This window comes from Diabrotica virgifera, chromosome 8 (assembly GCF_917563875.1).
Source record: "Diabrotica virgifera virgifera chromosome 8, PGI_DIABVI_V3a".
In the NCBI taxonomy this organism is placed as follows: Eukaryota; Metazoa; Arthropoda; class Insecta; order Coleoptera; family Chrysomelidae; genus Diabrotica; species Diabrotica virgifera.
Window position 1 is genome coordinate 228,538,429 of NC_065450.1, and position 23,326 is coordinate 228,561,754.

Below are 23,326 nucleotides of genomic sequence, written 5' to 3' on the forward strand. Positions count from 1 at the left end.
TTATTCCGATTTAACAATGTTTACATTAATAATTTGACTTATATTTGACAGTTGACAGTTATATTGTACCTACTTGTTAGTTTTAGTTCTAATAAATTTTGTTGGTTAGTTACATAAATAAATTAAGTAAAAATGAAAAAATTATTTGTTATTTGAGGAAGGTGGAAAAACCATATGTATAACATGGGAGTAAGAGTAAAGTGCCTTTTCCTCCCTTGAATGATTACTGCCCTCCGCTACGCGTCAGGCAGTAAACTTCATTCTCGGGAGGAAAAGTAACACTTTCCTCCCTTGTTATACAAATAGCTATTTCCGTTGTTTGGCTTTGAATATTTCAAATTATGCATTTGACGAAAAAAGCTAACCTTTAACATTCCGTATCTCAGTTTGTATTGGTTGTACAAAAATTATAAATAATTATTAATTGTATATTTTTTGAGTTATTCTTAAAAAACCCTCTAAAAAAGTCGATTTTTTCGTCGAAAAACTGTTACTTTCAACCGCGAATAACTCGAAAAATATTAGTTTTACAAAGAAAACGTAAAGAACATTTTTTTCTTAAAATTACATTTCCCTTCGATTTCCCTGATTAAAATGTAATGAAAAATTCCAGCCCTCGAGATGGGGTGGCAACCACCTCTAAGGTTTTAAGGTTTTTTTAGCGTACAGCGGCATGATATAGAAAATGATCCTTGGGTTATTCCCCACCTTCTGTGAAAATTTCAAGTTAATCCATGATAAACAAAAAAATTGCGAGGCAAAATAGTTCATTTCCTGGCCTAATATCCAGTACTTAATATTTAATTTCTAGAATCGGTTGTTGGTGGGAATCAACTTTTACTGAATACTGAATGGATTTGAAAAGAGTATACTTTAACTAGTTGGAGTCTACTTTTACTAGTAAATGTTGAATAAAAATCTTCATTTTATATTTATAATTAACTTTTACTGAAACTAGCCGTTTGAGTTGACTCGAACTAGCGTCGTTTAGTCAACTCCAACTGGACAATCTACTTGAACTGTAAAACATATATATGTTACGGACAATGATGTAAATCCGGCCAATAACGTTAATGGCCGGTTGAATTGGTCATTGTCGACAATGGCCGGCCATTAACGTTATTGTCCATAGAAACTGGACATTGATGATAATTTTAAATTCTTGATAACATATTTCTATCATTGCCCGGCCAATGTCGACAATGCCCGCTGTTAATCGGTCAATGTTGATATTTTGAATAAAATATAGGTTATGTGTAGTTTTACTATTGTTTACTTTATGTGTGTATATTGTGTATTGTTTTCGTGTTGAAATTAATAAAAATTAAGGTTTATTTCCCCGATTTAAGATTATTTAGGCTTGTAAAATATCATGCATTACGAACAAAAATTTTTGAAATTCAACACAAATAGAAGATGTACGGTTTAAATTACTATTTTGAATAAGTAAAGAAGAAGAATAATAATAAAATAACTCAATGAAAGAAAATAATACTAAAATTGTCTTTATCTTTAGCATATAAGTAAAATACCATATTACACTGTGGGCCGAAATAAAGGAGTACATTGTTTAGTTGAAAATAACTTTTTGGTTTTTTGAGAGATTTAATTTCTTTTTGCAGGGATAATAGCCTAATATGTCCTCAATATGACTGCAAATTTAGAAGCAAAAATAGCGTACAGGGTCGGACTTATTAAAAAATTTATGTAACGGTGCATTTGTGCTCGTTGCAAAGGAAAACTGTCTTAGCTAAAATTGAACTGATTTGCTCTTTTGGTAGGTTAACTATCCAGAACATTTCAGTAAAGAGGAAATTTTTCAAAATTACCGGATTAGCAAAATACATTTTTTTTATTAAATTAGGAAAATATAGCATTTTAACAAAAAACACATTTATGAAAACAGTATAATAATTTTAAAACTTAGACTAAAATATTATGAATGTGGCCACCATTATTGTTTACCACTTCTTAATAAATTGATAGCCCCATTTATTACACCCTGTCCAAAATTGTTCCAAACAAACTGCATTCTTTCTTGGAGCTGTTCGATGGTTTCAAATTCTTGTCTATCATATAAATTTTGTTCGAAAATTCCCCAAACGAATTATCAACTGGATTTAATTCTGGGCTGTTAGGTGGCCACAAATCTGGCTCAATATAGTCCGGGCAAACTGCATTCTTTCTTGGAGCTGTTCGATGGTTTCAAATTCTTGTCCGTCATATAAATTTTGTTCCAAAATTTCCCAAACGAATTGTCAACTGGATTTAATTCTGGGCTGTTAGGTGGCCACAAAGCTGGCTCAATACAGTCCGGGCAAACTGAATTCTTACTTTCGATGGTTTCAAATTCTTGTCCGTCATATAAATTTTGTTGGAAAATATCCCAAACGAATTGTCAACCGGATTTAATTCTGGGCTGTTAGGTGGCCACAAATCTGTCTCAATATAGTCCGGGAAAACTGCATTCTTTCTTGTTGTTCGATGGTTTCAAATACTTGTCCGTCATATAAATTTTGTTGGAAAATTTCCCAAACGAATTGTCAACTGGATTTAATTCTGGGCTGTTAGGTGGCCACAAATCTGGCTCAATATAGTCCGGGCAAACTGAATTCTTACTTTCGATGGTTTCAAATTCTTGTCCGTCATATAAATTTTGTTGAAAAATTTCCCAAACGAATTGTCAACTGGATTTAATTCTGGGCTGTTAGGTGGCCACAAATCTGTCTCAATATAGTCCGGGCAAACTGCATTCTTTCTTGTTGTTCGATGGTTTCAAATTCTTGTCCGTCATATAAATTTTGTTGGAAAATTTCCCAAACGAATTGTCAACTGGATTTAATTCTGGGCTGTTAGGTGGCCACAAATCTGGCTCAATATAGTCCGTGCAAACTGAATTCTTACTTTCGATGGTTTCAAATTCTTGTCCGTCATATAAATTTTGTTCGAAAATTTCCCAAACGAATTGTCAACTGGATTTAATTCTGGGCTGTTAGGTGGCCACAAAGCTGGCTCAATATAGTCCGGGCAAACTGAATTCTTACTTTCGATGGTTTCAAATTCTTGTCCGTCATATAAATTTTGTTGGAAAATTTCCCAAACGAATTGTCAACGATTTAATTATGGGCTGTTAGGTGGCCACAAATCTGTCTCAATATAGTCCGGGCAAACTGCATTCTTTCTTGTTGTTCGATGGTTTCAAATTCTTGTCCGTCATATAAATTTTGTTGGAAAATTTCCCAAACGAATTGTCAACTGGATTTAATTTTGGGCTGTTAGGTGGCCACAAATCTGTCTCAATATAGTCCGGGCAAACTGCATTCTTTCTTGTTGTTCGATGGTTTCAAATTCTTGTCCGTCATATAAATTTTGTTCGAAAATTTCCCAAACGAATTGTCAACTGGATTTAATTCTGGGCTGTTAGGTGGCCACAAATCTGGCTCAATATAGTCCGGGCAAACTGCATTCTTTCTTAGAGTTGTTCGATGGTTTCAAATTCATGTCCGTCATATAAATTTTGTTCGAAAATTTCCCAAACGAATTGTCAACTGGATTTAATTCTGGGCTGTTAGGTGGCCACAAATCTGTCTCAATATAGTCCGGGCAAACTGCATTCTTTCTTGTTGTTCGATGGTTTCAAATTTTTGTCCGTCATATAAATTTTGCTGGAAAATTTCCCAAACGAATTGTCAACTGGATTTAATTCTGGGCTGTTAGGTGGCCACAAATCTGTCTCAATATAGTCCGGGTAAACTGCATTCTTTCTTGTTGTTCGATGGTTTCAAATTCTTGTCCGTCATATAAATTTTGTTGGAAAATTTCCCAAACGAATTGTCAACTGGATTTAATTCTGGGCTGTTAGGTGGCAACAAATCTGTCTCAATATAGTCCGGGCAAACTGCATTCTTACTTTCGATGGTTTCAAATTCTTGTCCGTCATATAAATTTTGTTCGAAAATTTCCCAAACGAATTGTCAACTGGATTTAATTGTGGGCTGTTAGGTGGCCACAAATCTGTCTCAATATAGTCCGGCAAAACTGCATTCTTTCTTGTTGTTCGATGGTTTCAAATTCTTGTCCGTCATATAAATTTTGTTGGAAAATTTCCCAAACGAATTGTCAACTGGATTTAATTCTGGGCTGTTAGGTGGCCACAAATCTGTCTCAATATAGTCCGGGCAAACTGCATTCTTTCTTGTTGCTCGATAGTTTCAAATTCTTGTCCGTCATATAAATTTTGTTGGAAAATTTCCCAAACGAATTGTCAACTGGATTTAATTCCGGGCTGTTAGGTGGCCACAAATCTGTCTCAATATAGTCCGGGCAAACTGCATTCTTTCTTGTTCTATGGTTTCAAATTCTTGTCCGTCATATAAATTTTGTTCCAAAATTTCCCAAACGAATTGTCAACTGGATTTAATTCTGGGCTGTTAGGTGGCCACAAATCTGTCTCAGTATAGTCCGGGCAAACTGCATTCTTTCTTGTTGTTCGATGGTTTCAAATTCTTGTCCGTCATATAAATTTTGTTGGAAAATTTCCCAAACGAATTGTCAACTGGATTTAATTCTGGGCTGTTAGGTGGCCACAAATCTGTCTCAATATAGTCCGGGCAAACTGCATTTTTCTTGTTGTTCGATGGTTTCAAATTCTTGTCCGTCATATAAATTTTGTTGGAAAATTTCCCAAACGAATTGTCAACTGGATTTAATTCTGGGCTGTTAGGTGGCCACAAAGCTGGCTCAATATAGTCCGGGCAAACTGAATTCTTACTTTCGATGGTTTCAAATTCTTGTCCGTCATATAAATTTTGTTGGAAAATTTCCCAAACGAATTGTCAACTGGATTTAATTCTGGGCTGTTAGGTGGCCACAAATCTGTCTCAGTATAGTCCGGGCAAACTGCATTCTTTCTTGTTGTTCGATGGTTTCAAATTCTTGTCCGTCATATAAATTTTGTTGGAAAATTTCCCAAACGAATTGTCAACTGGATTTAATTCTGGGCTGTTAGGTGGCCACAAATCTGTCTCAGTATAGTCCGGGCAAACTGCATTCTTTCTTGTTGTTCGATGGTTTCAAATTCTTGTCCGTCATATAAATTTTGTTGGAAAATTTCCCAAACGAATTGTCAACTGGATTTAATTCTGGTCTGTTAGGTGGCCACAAATCTGTCTCAATATAGTCCGGGCAAACTGCATTCTTTCTTGTTGTTCGATGGTTTCAAATTCTTGTCCGTCATATAAATTTTGTTGGAAAATTTCCCAAACGAATTGTCAACTGGATTTAATTCTGGGCTGTTAGGTGGCCACAAATCTGTCTCAATATAGTCCGGGCAAACTGCATTCTTTCTTGTTGTTCGATGGTTTCAAATTCTTGTCCGTCATATAAATTTTGTTCGAAAATTTCCCAAACGAATTGTCAACTGGATTTAATTCTGGGCTGTTAGGTGGCCACAGAGCTGACTCAATATAGTCCGTGCAAACTGAATTCTTACTTTCGATGGTTTCAAATTCTTTTCAGTCATATAAATTTTGTTCGAAAATTTCCCAAACGAATTGTCAACTGGATTTAATTCTGGGCTGTTAGGTGGCCACAAATCTGTCTCAATATAGTCCGGCAAACTGCATTCTTTCTTGTTGTTCGATGGTTTCAAATTCTTGTCCGTCATATAAATTTTGTTGGAAAATTTCCCAAACGAATTGTCAACTGGATTTAATTCTGGGCTGTTAGGTGGCCACAAATCTGTCTCAATATAGTCCGGGCAAACTGCATTCTTTCTTGTTGTTCGATGGTTTCAAATTCTTGTCCGTCATATAAATTTTGTTGGAAAATTTCCCAAACGAATTGTCAACTGGATTTAATTCTGGGCTGTTAGGTGGCCACAAATCTGTCTCAGTATAGTCCGGGCAAACTGCATTCTTTCTTGTTGTTCGATGGTTTCAAATTCTTGTCCGTCATATAAATTTTGTTGGAAAATTTCCCAAACGAATTGTCAACTGGATTTAATTCTGGGTCATCCATCTGGTCGTGATGACTTAATCGATGATTTTTTAAATGGAAATAGGGGTCGTGTGCTAGCTCATTTGAAAGGTTATTCAATTCTCTATTCAGTAATATAAACATTTACATAATTATTTATACAGTGTGTTCAAAATAAATTTTTGAATTAAATTATTTGACAAAAATAGAGGAATGGATGTAATTTATTTAATTCAAAATACATTTTACTGTTACCCGAAAATAGAGAAAAAGGTTTATTTCACCATTAAACATTGCTTATCGATTAAATTCAATGATCAAGCCAGCTCCCGCCAGCCACCTGCCTCTTGGAAGTTTAAACATTAATTTAAGCGTAAAACCATTGTTTATTTGTGAAATAAACATTTTTTTCTGATTCAAGACAGCAGTAAAATGTATTTTGAATTAAATAAATTACATACATTCTTTTTTTTTTGTTAAATAATTTGATTAATTTTTTTTTGTCGCCCTTTATAATTAATTATATAAGTGTTTATGTTACTGAATAACCTTTCAAATGAGGTAGCACACGACCCCTATTATTATTTAAAAAAAAATCATCGATTACGTCATCTCATCACACCCAAATGGATGACGTCACTATAGTACGCCATATATGCCAAAATATCATAATTTAAAAATAAAAATCGACCTGTCTCGGAATTTTTTCTTCAAGTCGCCGGTTTACGAAATAACGAATTTATTCCTTTCATTTGCACCACACTGTATATAAAAATATTATTATTTCCTTGTTTGTATTTATGAATATGTTACCCATATTATGATAAATAAAGACGTTTTATTTGTTTTTAATAACTACTTATATTTCTGCAACTACGTTCAGACACATCTTAGTATCTCATTTTAAACACTTACTGACTCACACCGATTATCTTCTGAGGCATCGATTTATCAACATTGGCCATTTGCTTCTGGGCACTGTCGTTATTGACCGGTTATTGATGAAAAATCTAATTCTACGTTAAGTTTTTACAACATTGGCCAATAGCTACGGTTATTGTCGTTAATGGCCGGGCATTGTCGTTAATAACCAAGGACATTCACGACAATGCCCGGCCATTAACGTCAATGTCCAATTTACATCATTAACCGTAACATATACATTGTAAATCATGATTTGGGAGTGCTCTTCGTAACCGTAACATTCAACCTGTCTTGGTTTGTTTATTTCTAGTGCATCTTTCATAGGCGTAACCAGGGGGGGTTTTGGGGGTTATAACCCCCCCTACATTGGGATGTACTTTGATCTCTATACGTTTAACACCATACCCTCAGAGACCTTTCAGTAGTTGTAACCCCCCCCCCCTTAGGATCATCCTGGTTACGCCTATGGCATCTTTATTGTGATTGTAGTATAGTTTCTAATTTTCTAAAATATCATTTGATTTCAGACGAAACTTCTAAGTCCGACATGGAGTGCTTATTCAACAAACCAACAGTATTCCTTTAACCTTTACAGTCCAACATACTCGAACCTAAGCGCATGTGATCATTTAGGAGATATCACTGAACAGCTCGCTGACTTATCACTGGACAGAAGACAGATCAAACGACCGCCTCCATCGTATTTGTGCCATTTGTGTTTCCAAAAGGGGCACTATATCAAGGATTGTCCACAGGTAAGCATTAATCGGTGTAACCGTAGTAAGCATTACCGTTGAGCTGGACGTAGTCTTGAGTGCTTTACATGTATGCCGTATCGATTATCGATCATCATCGTCATCATGAACCCGTACTCGTCCACTGCTGGACATAGGTCTCCCTCAACTCTTTCCATCTTTCTCTGTTTTGTGCGGCTTGCATCCAGTTGCCACAATACTCTTCAGATCGTCAGTCCATCTGGTTGGTGGTCGTCCTCTGCTCCGTAGTGCTTCTTCTCGTGGCCTCCACTCGACAATACGTTTTGTCCATCGGTTGTCTGACAATCTGGCGACGTCTCCTGCCCAATTCCACTTGAGCGACGCGATTCTTTCGACGGCGTCCGTTGTTTTTGTTCTACGACGTATTTCTTCGTTTGGGATTCGGTCCCTCACGGAGACACCCAACATCTGGCGCTCCATAGCTTTCTGAGTTATGCAAATCTTGTTCACTACCTTTTTTGTGAGTGTTAATGTTTCCGCTCCATAAGAGTACAGGCAATACACACTGGTCAAAGATTTTCCTTTTCAGGCATATGGGTAAGTCCGATTTAAATACATAGCTCAGTTTACCAAACGCTACCCAGGCTAATCCTATTCGACGTGGGAGCTCGCACGTCTGGTTATCTCTTCCCAACCGAATTTCATGTCCCAAGTACTTATAAGATGCAGTCTGCTCAATATCCATTCCATCAACAACAATATTACAATTTAGCACCAGATTAGTCATTATTTGCGTCTTGTTGATATTAATCTTTAGTCCGACCTCTAAGGAAGCGTGATATAACTTGTTCAACATTATTATTCCATCATCCATACGATCGGCTATAAGAACGCTGTCATCTGCGAATCTCAAATGACTGAGCTTCTCTCCATTTATATTGATACCATATTCGTTCAGATCTGCCTTCTTAAAAGTGTGTTCTAAAAGGGTTGTGAACAGCTTTGGTGAGATGGTGTCTCATTGCCGTACTCCTCGCTGTATACAGAATTTATTAGTTTGTTGATCAGAGAGTCTTACGCTAGCCGTTGCATTGTGGTAGATATATTTTATCATGTTAGTGTAGTGATGGTCTATTCGGCATTCTGTCAATGCTTTTAACATTTTCTGCTGGTTTATGGTATCGAACGCTTTCTCGTAGTCCACGAATATCAGTGCCAATGGTTTGTTGTATTCCGCCGACTTCTCTATCAAGTTTTTTACTACCAGTAAGTGGTCGTTAGTGCAATATCCGGATCTAAATCCAGCTTGTTCTCTAGGCTAATAGAAGTCTAACTTAGCCTCCAGTCTTTTTTGAACATTTTTGTGAAAAGTTTATATGTGTGATAGCAGACTGATAGAACGCTAGTTTTTTAGATCTGTTATGTCACCTTTCTTGTGCAATAAAACAATGACAGCATTGTTCCATTGAGAAGGGGTTTTTCCTTAGTAAATACATTCTGTGAAAAGTTTGGCCAAAACCTGGATAATTTTATTTCCACCTTGTTTGATTGCCTCGATCACTACTCCGTCATCACCAAGGGATTTATTATTTTTCATTTCTGAAAGTGTCTTTTTACCTTCGTATGGTGTTACTTCTGGCATTAATTCTGATCCCTGGTTTGTGATTTTGGACAGGGGCTGATCTTTCATTGCGTTGGTGCTCTCATACATTTCCCGATGAAACGATTCGACAACCTTAAGGATTTCGGCTCTATCCGTAGCAATGTTGTTGTCTTTGTTTCTTATTTTGTAGATAATATTTTTGTTGACAATGCTATTCGTATTTCGCCGCAAAACTTATAAACTTTTGTTTTCTTGAATTATTTGAGTTATTTCTCTTGTATTGTTTTCTATTATGTCTTTTCGGATTGATCGGTGGATATCTTTATTTAATTTCTTCAGTGTTGTGTAGTTAGAGTCGTATTTTTGCGTCAGTTGTCTTATTTACTTATTAAATCTTTGGTATTTTGGCTTAATTTTTCTTTATGGGTCACGACCGTCGGGCAGCACTCCCTTTCGGTTTCTTTTAGTGCCTTCGTTATGAGATTATTTGCTAGTTCGATGTCTTCTATTTCGTTTTCTAAGTCGTGTATACGTCTGGTTAGTATATCTTCAGAGAGGTCGTTGTTTTCTGGGGGAATCCATTTCTTATTTCGTGTTTTGAAGATCATCTTTGTTTTAATTGTATCCTTGCTCGGATTAATCTGTGGTCGATTCCTATCGAAAATTTGTTAAGTATTTCAACATCTTTAATTATTTCTTTTCTATTCGTTATGATAAAATCTATCTCATTTTTGATACTGCCATCTGGGCTTATCCATGTCCATTTACGCTGAGGCTTTTTATCGAAAAAAGAGTTCATCATGGATAAATTTTCCTGGTGTAAGAAGTTATGAGCAGTCTTTGCCCTAATTCATTTCTTTCGCCGTACCCATACTTGCCCATTGCTATTTCTGCATTCTGCATCATCTTGTTTAAAGCCCATTTTCACATTAAAGTCGCCCATAATTATTGTGTAATATGCTGGTGTAGTATGTAATGCTTTTTGCAGCTCATCATAAAATTTTTCAATTTCTTCATCCGAGTGGCTAGTCGTTAGAGCATATGTCTGGATTATCTTAATAGACCAATCAAGTTAGTAAAAAATAAGCCGTTTTTCGACATAATTGAAAAGACGAGGTTTGACAGTTGAAATGTGTAGTACGAGATATTACAAAAAGGCTACCATCTTGGGATTCATCAATTTTTTAGTGGAACATTTTTTAAATAAACAATCAAAACGTCAAACTTAGTTTTTTACTCATAACTTAAAAACTTGTTTATTTAGAAATTTGACGTCCACAGGTAACTTTTTCAGAAAAAAAAGATACATCGAATGAGATACACCAAATTAAAATCGGCTAATAAACAAAAAAGTTATTGCAAAACGGACGACAAAATCACTGTTTTTGAATATTGTTAATAACAATTTTATTGTTTATTAAAATATCTTTAAATATACCTAAACTTGAGGGCATTATGGTGTTTGAATGGTGTGCAAATAATGGTCCAGATCTGTTAAAAAGTTTTTGCAAAATTTAATTTGTTTATAAAATTTTTTGAAAAACGAGCTAAGTTCTGAGGCTGGTCCAGTTAATATGGCTGAGTGTATCTCAATAATCAGGGACTCATTTCCTTCGTTAAGATGTATACTAATACCCTATGAAAAAAAAAATTAAAAAAATGACATGTACGTACACAAAATTATTTGTTAATGAATAGCAGTTTTTAAGCTTATAAACAATTACAATAATTTCGTAGAAATTAGATCAAATTAAATGGCAATAAAAATACTGAAAGCTGGTTAAAATACACAACTTCTAAAAAAAAATTTTAGGTCCTACGACCCTTGGGGTCTGAGATAGCCTCTTTTTTTGAAAAAATCACTGTTACGTTAATTAACAACACTAAGATCTGAAATTAACCAATCTTTTATAAGAAAAGTCAAAGTTTTTAACAAAGTTTTTTGCAAGAAAAAATGTTAAAAATTGTTTAAACAGTATTGTTATAACGAAAGAATATTTTGCGTTCCGACTAAAGTAAAAAAAAAATGATGGGCGCAGTAGTGATGTTGAAAAAGTAACTATTCGTTACAAAGTACTCGTTACTTACGAATACCGAAAGTAACGATTACTATACAGAGAGGCAAATCGTTACTTTGATTACTCTGATTACCTACTTCGTTACTTCGTACCAATCTTATCAGAGCTAGTAACGACTATTGTATCTACTTTGATTACTCTGATTACTTCGTTACTTCATACCAATCCAATCGTATTAGAGCGAGTAACGACTATTGTATCTACTTTAATTACTTTGATTACTCTGATTACTTCGTTACTTCGTACGAATCGTATCCGAGCGAGTAACGACTATTATATCTACTTTGATTACCCTGATTACTTCGTACCAATCGTAACAGAGCGAGTAACGACTATTGTATCTACTTTGATTACTTTGATTACTCTGAATAGGTACTACGTACTTCGTGAAGGTCGTTATTATATCGGAATACCTATACAAAATACCTACCTGCTGAGAAATACGATTCTCGATATGATTACCGGTACTCAGATACAAAAGTAATCATAGTAATCAAAGTAACGAATACTATAAATGATTACTTTATACAAAAGTAACGATTTGTAACGAATACTCGAAAGTAACTATAATCAACATCACTAGGGCGCAGCCGAATGAGAATAAATTCGCGGACTAGCATTCGCTAGCGCTAGACCGTTGCAGTCCATTTTTAACATTGACGGTATACCGTATACCGGATTTGAAGCTTAATATTATATTTATATATTTTGGTAGAAACTTGAATTTTATGAATATTATTATGTTGCACATTTATTTAGTAAAATTATATTTTAAATAAATAAATTTAAAAAATAACATTAAAAAGGCCACAAAGTCAAAATATGCAACAGGAAAAAAGTTACGCGACCTTATAGACGAGTGGTACGTGGTACTCCCCCCAAAAAAAAACGCTCATTTCTCGAGATATCAACCACGGTGTGGTGAATGGTTAATTTTGGTCTTACTTTATACTTTTTATGGTGCTGAAAACGAAAATGAGTTTTATTTTGAATTTTAGATGGGGAAACATTGTCAAAATCGCAATTTTACGCTAAAAATAAAAAAAAAATGAAATCAAGTTTTTCTTAAAATTAAAAGTTACATCACTTTATTTCTATAAAACATTTAGTTCTCTGTACTCTAGATTTTAACTTAAAATTAATTAAACAGATAAATTTCAAATTTTGTTACTCAACTTTTGCGATTAAACTTTGCAATTCAAGAATCTGCACCTTTTACTTCAAACAATTTATAACTTTTTTTATGACAAGACAGAGATATTGAAGCAGGTCCCATTGTCTTCAGAAAGGTGAGAAATATATACTATAAAAATATCAGAAAAAAATATTACAATGGAACAGAATTGTAGCAAATTAAACTCAAAAAAACGTAATTTTTTTTATTTTTAGGGTAAAGTTGCGATTTTGATAATGTTCCCCCACGTAAAATTCAAAACAAACCTAATTTTAGTTTTGAGCACCATCAAAAATATAAGGTATGACCAAAATTAGTATCAGTATCTCGAGAAATAAGCTTTTTTTGGGGTGTGCCGCTCGTCTATAAAGTCACATAACATTTTTCCTATTGCATATTTTAAATTAAATTATTTTGGAAAACTTCTTCATAAATTATATTTTATTTCTGTGTTAATTAAAATTATAAACTAAAAAGTTTGTCACTCAACTTTTTTAAGTAAACATGAAACTAACGAAATCTGACTACAAAATGTTTAAAAATTAACAACTTCTCTTTTAACGTGTTGAGTCATTTTGGACAAATCTCATTGTTATCTAAATGCTTCAAAGATAACACAGTAAAATTTTCAAAAGGAAATATATACAGCGACCAAAAATACAGTGAGTTAAAATTGAAAAATCATCAAAATTGATTTTTCGCATTTTTGCATAAAATTTGATTTTTGAACATGTTCCACTAATTCTAGAAAAAAATTAACTCCACATTCGGATTCAGAGACCTCGAAAACGCAAGGAATGACGATTTGATGTTTTTTATGGTTGTGCTCTGCTGAGTTCATATGTACCTGGCAGAACACGTCATAATTTAAAAAAAAAGGAGCACTAAATTCGCGATTGGGGTACTAAATTAGCACCTAATTAGTACTTAATTATAAGCTTGGTCACTTTTCGATTTGATGTTTTTATGGTTGTGCTCTGCTGAGTTCATATGTACCTGGCAGAACACGTCATAATTTAAAAAAAAGGAGCACTAAATTCGCGGTTGGGGTACTAAATTAGCACCTAATTAGTACTTAATTATAAGCTTGGTCACTTTTCGATTTGATGTTTTTTATGGTTGTGCTCTGCTGAGTTCATATGTACCTGGCAGAACACGTCATAATTTAAAAAAAAAGGAGCACTAAATTCGCGATTGGGGTACTAAATTAGCACCTAATTATGCACTTGGTCTGATTCCATTCTGCTAACCTTGCTCTGCTAGGTTCATGGACATCGATTCATCGCATTTTTTGCAATACCAATACGTCTCCTAATTTCTGTTTCACAGTTACCATCGTCAGTTGTACTAGACCCGAGATAGACAAAGGTATTTACTATTTGGTATCCCTGTAACATGTTAGTCAGTTAAATAGTGTCGAATCTGATGATCACCATTATTTTTGTCTTAGCTTTATTGATTTTCAGACCAACTTTATTGCTTTCGTACTTAACTCTTCGCAGGAGATCAAACATTTCTTACAACGTATATACTGCACCAATTTAACATAACCGCCAGAAAATTTAACATGTTAATTTCCCAAAAAAAGACAAAATGCATGGTTATAACAGAAATTCCAATAAGATGTAAATTGGAGCTGGAGGGCTAATAGAACAAGTGATGGAGTCTTAATATCTAGACATCACACTATCTAGCTACGAAAGGCTCTAAATAGAAGTGGAAGATCAAGTGAATAGAACAAACAGAGCCGCAAGTAGTCTGAATGACACAGTATGGAAAAATAAAAATATCGGAAAAGAAATAAAAGGCAGAATTTACAAAACAGTCATAAGACCAATAATGGCATACGCGGCAGAAACACGACCTGATACAATGAGGACAAAAACCCTTCGAAAAATCGATGGTAAGACTCTATGGAACACAGAGCTAGAAGTAAAGATATACAACGGAGATTCAAGTTGGACAATATTAATAACTGGATAAGAAACAGAAGAATAGAATAGAATGACCACATACCCCGAACGGCAACAAATAGAGTAGTGACAGCGAAAGACGGTTCCCCAATAAGAAGACGATCAGTGGGAAGACCACGAAAACGACAACTTACTAGAGGTACATTGAAAAAACACACTGATTCATGTTTATACAAATAGAAGAAGAAGAAGAAGTATTTTTATTTTATAAATAAAAAGTAAAAATTCTGATAATAGAAGATAAAATAAGGATGGGAAGGCGCTTTTCTATAAAATCACCGGGCCGCTTGAAAAGTTCCAGCACGCCACTGGCTCAGATCACAACAATCAAGCTGCAGAAGGGAGCGAAACACATCAGATAGCTATAGCATAAACGGGAACAAATGAACAACAGTGTTCTATGGAAGCACTTCTTCTAGTGCCGACTCCACTAATAAAGGTTGGCTATAACCATTGCAAATTCGTCTCTATTTTCTGCTTTTTTGAAAAGCGTCTGTGTGTTTAACCCGGTCCAGTCGCGAATGTTTTTCAGTCAGGATATTTGTCGTCTACCAGAACCCCTTTTTCCTTATATTTTACCGTTAATAATAAGCTGCAACAACTCGTACTTATCATTTCTAAATATGTGCTCCAAGTATGCTGTTTTTCTCTTTTTAATGGTGGTCAAAAGTTCTCTGTCTCTTCCCATTCTGTGCAACACCATTTCGTTCATAATATGATCGGTCCATGGTATTTTCAAAATTCTCCTAAAAAGCCACATCTCAAAAGCTTCCAGCTTTCTCATTACGTCAACATTAACAGTCCAAGCTGCGACATTATACAGAAGAATAGAGTGGATATAACATTGTACCATGCGATATCGGATTTGCAGATTAAGTCTGGTTACTCAGAAATTTCCCCATCTTTAAAAAGGCCGCTCCTGATTGCTCTATTCTTAGATTATGTTAATTCAGTTCCACCAGGAATCACCTCTGTGTTTAGGATCATGGAATTCAGGAGGACTAAAAACAAATTTTAACATTCTCGAAGAATTCATCAACAGGCTAGAATTAGGTTAGAGTTAGATTAGAAGTTATAATATAGCAAAACAACATACGAAATTGACGAAAACCATAATGGTAGGGGAGCAAAGTATGCTAAATGTGTAGTCACTCGAGCGTTATGGGGACCTATTGGGTTGTGAAGAGTAGGTCCTAAAACCAAAAAAAGTTAATTAAAGTTTTTCATTTTAGTGGGGACTTGTCCATTTTTAATTTAATTTTCCATTTCCAACAATCGTTTTTTCCGATTATAGCGCCATCTATCCATAATTCGAGAAAAATGACCCCCCCACCTCCGTGAGAGGTCCTGTTTGGTGCCATTCGGTAGATTTTTCAAAAATATTGAATAAGTGTATTTTTCAGTTTTTCGATATGATGTTCATTTCGCGAAATATCGCGGGATTCGTATTTAAAATATTAAATTTACCCCCCACCCCTCTCCGTGGGAAGTCGTGTTTGGTATCATTCGATAGATTTCTGAAAAATATTGAGCACGCATTTTTTAGTTTTTCAATTTGTCATTCATTTCGCGAAATATTCGCTTTTTTCTTGTGAAACTTTGGGACTCATCCATTTCCTTACGGCCGGCCCGCTCAAATCGTCAGATTTTTGAAATATACACTGTTTTGCATGTACTTAACTTACCTTATCTTAATCTGACGATTTCGAGTTTTTCTAAGAATCAATTTTTTTTTCGGCCCCCCCCCCCTCCCCTGCATTAAGAGCCAATATATGGTAGAGGTACATTTTCAGGATACAAGGTTTCTCCCCATGTAATAATCTGACGCGCTCGAGTAACTGCAAAAATCCCCGCTTGGGCTCCCCTACAAAATTCCAGAATATGACATCTACAGAAACGCTTTTAGAATAAACCTAATAAAAAATTAGTTGATTTATGCGTTTATCTAATTTTATTTTAGTTTATTCGTTAAAGAGAAATGAGAATACCTTTAAAAAATCTCCCATTGTATTTGATATAGTTTTTACTATTTATTACATCAATTTTTAATGTTTGTATGTAACCCATTATCCCTCTTGTGGGCATATAGGTCTGGATCCCGCATATGAAAAAAAGTTGATTAATAGCAAGCTGAAAATTTGTTAATAGCTTAAGGGTGTCTAGTCGGACAAACTTTGATAGATGGGAACACTGGAACAGGTTAAAATTTGGAACGGTCAGACCAAGAAAACGGCACATGTATTTTGTCCAACAGAACAGACTTAACTCTCCAAACAGAGATTAAACTCTCATGCAAAAATCAGACTGCTATTTGTCAACATATAACATTGTCAACAAGAATGAATGTCAACATGTATAAATATAAAATGGGTTGTACTCACATATTATAGAAAGTCTCGTATACCAACTTTTTTTTATTAATTTAACAAAACAAAAGTAAAAATAATATACATAGATCAAAAGCAAGTTTTCTTAATTTTCAATTTCAGCAAGCCACTGAAGAAATTAACGTTCTTTACGCGAATTAATTTTACTAAAAATACAAATTAAAATTAACAACTGTTCTGAAGCTATTTCTTTGTGGTATTTATGTAATTAACTATTAATATTTTGTATTTTGATAACGACGTCCCAGGTGGAATTCGAAACGTCAATAAAATCAATTTTTCAAGTTCAATTGTGGCTTATTTCCCAATTAGAATAGGTAAATTTAAAAATGGGTTCTTAACCAGTGGCGCACCTAGAATTTTCCTCTGGGGGAGGGGGGTTTAGCTTGGGCACCGAAAGTTTTTGGTATTATTTGTGAAAGACAAGTTACATTTTCCTACTTTCTTTTTATATATTTCTATATGCTCTGGGTGAGCTTTTAACCCCTAAACCCCCCACTCGGTGTGCCACTGTTCCTAACCTAATCCAAACAATAATATTTTAATTAAACCTACCTAAATATTAAATAAAAACCTAAAAGTTTCTTTGAGATAACAGAAACGTGATTTCACCGTGATTGCACGCGCAGTGAGGAATTCCCTCACTTGAAGAGGGATGTCTCTTCTTTCAACTATCACACAGCACACTGACCGCCAGAAATATTCTATAACTTTTTCATACCCTCTCATGAACCATGCTAAAGGCATTCCTGGGTGCTTAAGGTTATCGTATTAGTTTACACAATTTCATTGGTTATAAACAAATATGGTGAGGGATTCCCTCATAGCGCGTGTAATGGCGGGTTAAAGAAATACTGCCAGAGATTTTACAGTGAGAACAAAATTATCGCCACTTCTCATATTTTAGTTCTTAGTTCGTGAAAACATTGCAAGACATCATAAACGCTGGAATAGGTACCCGAAGTTTCTGAAGTGTTTTTATTACCTAACCAACCTTTTATAGGTTCCATGTAAGCCCAAGGGTGGGTAAAAAATGTCCACCTCGAAAATAGCTAATAATATATTTATTGAGAGTTGTTACAAATGTTAGAAAATGAATTAAACAGAAGAAATGGAAAGAATCGTATGCATAGTAAACACAGCATCTTCTAAAATATTAATATAAACGATGTACAAACCTTACAACAAAATTACGATGTACATCAAAATTAAATTATCTACATTCGCTCTCGCGAGATTTTTTTTGACACATTCGGAATAGGAAACATACAACACAAAAATTCCTACCTCACACAATTAACTGATAAAATCAACTCAAATAAGGCCCGGTACTTTATGTCTCCGTTAACAGCCGGTTAGTTAACCGGGGTTTAATCGGGACAGAAATATATGCATAACATAGACATAAACGCAATTATACTTATTATTATATTCATAAATAATTATAATAATAATTATAATTGCTTTTATTACAACGCAAGAGGCCCTATGAGGTACTTTTCTGTTCCGATTAAACCCCGGTTAGCTAACCGAGGTTTAACCGGGACATAAAGTATCTTTCATTAAAAAAAGAAGAATTATTAGAAATAGTGGGAGTGTCTACTAATCTCATACAATTTTGTGAAGTTTATTTCTACAAAATATTTTTATTTTGTACAATACATAATTTTCTCATTTGTTATCAATACATTATAATGGTGTAAATAAATAAATATTGTTGTTCTGAAGCTATTTCCTTGTGGCATTTTTATAATTACGTATTTTTTTTATGGGAAATAAGCCACAATTTTACTAAAAAATGAATTTATCAACGTTTCGAAGCCCAAATCGGGTTTCGTTGTCAAAATACAAAATACTATTAAAATAAAAAAAGTAAAATAGCAACAACATGTTTGTTTTATTTTAATAGTATTTTGTATTTTGACAACGAAACCCGATTTGGGCTTCGAAACGTTAATAAATTCATTTTTTAGTAAAATTGTGGCTTATTTCCCATAAAAAAAATACGTAATAAATAAATATTGATTGGCGTAAGGTTTATGTTATTTTTATGTCTGTTTACTATTAATAATATTAGATATGAGCAGGTGCGTTGGTTTTGTAATAATTTCCAGTCACTTCTGACAACTGAACTTTTCAAAAAAGAAGTTACTAACGTCAGTGTCAAAGTGAATCTCGATAGAAGAATCTCGGCAATCAAAAATGAATAGCATCATATTCTAGTTCAATCAGAGATTGCAGCAAGCACCATATGCTGCTCTCTCTCTCTCTCTCTCTGACCAAACCAGGACAAACCCCGACGTGCAGCTACGCATTGCAACGAACGAAATGGCAGGGATGCCCTAGCGGCAACTGCTAGCAAAAGACTAAGTTTTCAATCTAGTAGCACATAAAGTAATACCAAAAATGTAGAATATATTTGGTATTATTTTATGTGCTACTAGATTGAAAACAGTCTTTTGCTAGCAGTTGCCGCTAGGGCATCCCTACCATTTCGTTCGTTGCAATGCGTAGCTGCACGTCAGGGTTTGTCCTGGTTGGGTCAGAGAGAGCAGCATATGTGCCTCCTGATGAGAGACTAATAAGTTTCGAAACCGGTTGAGGTGCTTGCTGCACTCTCTGATTGAACTAGAATATGATTCGGCCGTAGTTTCGTGTTGCAACGAAATTCAAAATGGTTATTCATTTTTTATTTACATGTTTACTCTGATAGTCCAGGGTAATAAGGTTTTTCCCACGACACTTCAACAGCCAGGGTACTGAAGCGTTTTTCGAGAGGTAATACCTATAAGAACAAATTGTAACTATTTCCTGCGTAGGATCTGGCGGCCATTTTTATTTATAAACAATTTAGTGTCAAAAACGGGCTTTTTTCCTTTTTTTGCAAATTAATGGAAAAACGTAACACTTCTGGTTTTCTTAGTACAGACATCTTCGAGAGAATGGAAAAGCTTTAAAATGGAGTATTACAAAGTTTAATACACTCATTTATTGTTACCATAATTGCGAAAAAAGGTCAAAATTGCAAAAAAATTAATTTCGCAATAACTGTTGTAAAAATAAGTATAGAGCTTTGAAATTTTTGTCAAATGAGGGTTCTTTGGTGCTTAATATGTGACAAAAATTTCAAAGCGATTCATTCAATTGTTTAAATTTTATTAACATTGTTTATCCCAGAGAGCTTTTTTTTGCAATAACATAAGTCAGAAAACATAATGTTAGAACCATTCTACAGGTGTCAAATGAAAGAGCATGAGCTAAACTTTCAAATTGGTTTAAAAAAAGTGAATAAAAAAATGCATTTATTAGTAATAAATAATTATGCAAAATTATGTTCAATTTTCCCTTATAAACTTTTTATTTTTTTATAGAATAAATTATATATTATATACAGTCGGAAAAATGAGAGAATATCCATGAACGATCACCTCAATCACTTATTTTGTATTTGCTATCTTTTTCTATAACAATCGTTTTATTTATAGAAAAAGACAGCAAATACGAAATAAGTGATTGATGTGATCGTTCAGAGGTATTCTTTCATTTTTCTGACTGTATATTTATTTATTACAATTTTTCATCAATTATCATATTATAAATAACATTACTTGGTAGTTATGCACCTAAAAAACGGTAAAAAACAGATTTTTTTGAAAAAAGTTTAACGGATTCAAAAAAAAATTACGATACTTTTGAATAATTATTTATTAGTAATAAATGCCTTTTTTATTCACTTTTTTTAAACCAATTTGAAAGTTTAGTTCATGCTATTACATTTGACACCTGTAAAATGGTTCTAACATTATTTTGGTCTGACTTATTTTATTGCAAAAAAAGCTCTATGGGATAAACAATTTGAATAAAATTTAAACAAATTGAATGAATCGCTTTGAAGTTTTTTTCACATATTAAGCACCAAAGAACCCTCATTTGACAAAAATTTCAAAGCTCTATCCTTATTTTTACAATACTTATTGCGAAATTAATTTTTTTGCAATTTCGACCTTTTTTCGCAATTATGGTAACAATAAATGAGTGTATTAAACTTTGTAATACTCCATTTTAAAGCTTTTCCATTCTCTCGAAGATGTCTGTACTGAGAAAACCATGAGTCTTACTGTTTTCCATTAATTTAAAAAAAAAGGGAAAAAAGTCGTTTTTTGACAGTTAATTGTTTATAAATAAAAATGGCCGCCAGATCCTACGCAGGAAATAGTTACAATTTGTTCCTATACAGGGTGCCTATAGTTTGAACAGGGTATACTTTTGTCTTATTACCTTAGCCTAATACTGCAGGTATAAAGATAGCAGGTATAATAATCAAAATGTACATTAGATTAACATTTTCCACAAAAAAAGAATTTTTTTCTTGATGTAGCCCTTAAAGGGATTTTAATAAATTGTACATTTTATAAAGAATTTTTCATTAAATTTTTTGGGATTAACATTTATTACTTTCTACCTGTACCAGAAACTTAACCACGCCAATCAAATACAAATGACATTGTAATATGATTAAGATTAAGGTTTTGCTGCAATAACTTGATGGCAACTATACTTATCATTGATATGTTTCAGGCTCGGCCCAAAGGTGAAGGAAAAACTCCATACCAAGGTAGAAAGCGATGTTTCGGGGAATATAAATGTCCAAAGTGTAAAAGAAAATGGATGTCAGGTAACTCCTGGTCAAATATGGGACAGGAATGTATTAAATGCCACATCAATGTTTTTCCACATAAACAAGTAAGGACATTTCGTAATTTATTCATCTGAAATTTATAAGACATGCTTGAAGTTCATGTCAGCTAATATACAATTCTCCAAGAAATTAACGCACCACCTTAAAAAGGGGTCATTTTGGAGGTCTCGAATTTCCTAAACCCGTTGTCCGTTTTAAGTCATTTTTTTATGTCATAACTTGATTCTTTAACAATATCGCTGTAATAATATTGTTGCTAGAAGATAAATTGTTATGTCATTGTATACCGGGTGTACCAAACAAACTGTGATTTTTTTCTCAAAGTTCGCGTGACCCTGTAGAATATTCAAGCATTTATAAAATACTGAAATTAAAATCCAACTAAAGCTCATGTCTTCTTAATATTCAGTTTTCTGATTCATTTGCTTATGTTGAATAATAAAAAAATTAGGTACTTTAACAACTAGGCTTGTTTTTTGTCAATACAGGGTGTTTTTAAATAAGTACCTATGGCAAACTTTAAGGGGTAATTCTGCATGAAAAAATAATGACAGTTTGCTTTATAAACGTATGTCTACAAATTCTTCGTTTCCCAGATAGGGGGTGTTGAAATTTTTCTTACAAACTGACGATTTATTTATTGCTCTAAAACAAGATAAACATATGCAAATGAAATTTGGCGGATCTTAAGAGGTAGTTATTGCGCATTTTTTGATATGCAATTAGGAATTTAATATTTGCCATTGGCGCGCATACGGGTAATATGACCCTTATGTGCACCAATGGTAAATATTAAATTCCTAATTGCATATCAAAAAACCCGCTCACCTACCTCATAAAGCCCACCAAATTTAATTTGCATATCTCAACCGGTTTTAGAGCAATAAATAAATCGTCAGTTTGTCGAAAAATTTCAACATCCCCTATATTGGAAACGAAGCATTTGCGGACATACGTTTATAAAGCAAACTGTCATTATTTTTTAAGCATAATTTCCTCCTAAAATGTTTGCCATACTTATTTAAAAACACCATGTATTGATGAAAAACAAAGCTAGTTGTTAAAGTACCTAACTTTCTTATTGTCCAACATAATAAGTGAATGAATCAAAAAACAGAATGTTAAGAAAACATGAGGCTATAGTTAGGTTTTAATTTTAGTACTTTATAAATGCTAGAATATTCCACAGGGTGTGGTGGACTTCGAGAAAAAAAAACACAGTTTACCTGTCTAGCAATAATTTTATTACAGCGATATTGTTAAAGAATAAAGCTATATATAACATTAAAAAATTACTTAAATCGGACGACAGGTTTAGGAAATTCGAGACATCAAAAATGACCCATTTTTAAGGTGGTGCGTTAATTTCTTGAAGAAGTGTATTTTTGTTTCAATAATTTTTTGAAGTTATACTTCTTTACGGGCGTAATGACGGTGAAATTTTATATGGGAAAACCTAGCGACCGGGCGCATGCGCATTATAACTTTGTTCTGATTGGATGTTCAAATGACATGACAAAAATTATATCCAATATGGCAGCTGTGGCACAGCTGTGGGACTGTATGGTTTGGTTGTAATGTATGCTTGTTGCGTTTTAAAATTTGTTGGAAGAGAAACAAACAAACAAAAAGATAGTTAATGGTTATACTGCTTTTTTAAATAGTTTTCATATTATATTTTTGGACTTATTTACATAGAAGAGATGATTGTTGCATGCCAATGTGAAAGCTCATCAAACTGTGACTAGTATGAGTGCCGCAGATCTCGCTTATTCAAAGCTAAAGAATCTTTCACT

The 23,326-nt window shown here is 33.8% G+C and overlaps 1 protein-coding gene across 1 annotated transcript in view; it reads left to right on the forward strand.

Annotated features, from left to right (window-relative positions):
* The window catches only part of LOC114337865 (zinc finger CCHC domain-containing protein 24-like), a 59,964-nt gene that overhangs the window by 27,244 nt on the left and 9,394 nt on the right, over positions 1-23,326 (forward strand). The window contains exons 3-4 of the mRNA XM_050659759.1: positions 7,428-7,655; positions 21,410-21,574. Of these exons, the coding sequence (XP_050515716.1) occupies positions 7,428-7,655; positions 21,410-21,574 (393 nt within the window). The remainder of the gene's footprint in view (positions 1-7,427; positions 7,656-21,409; positions 21,575-23,326) is intronic.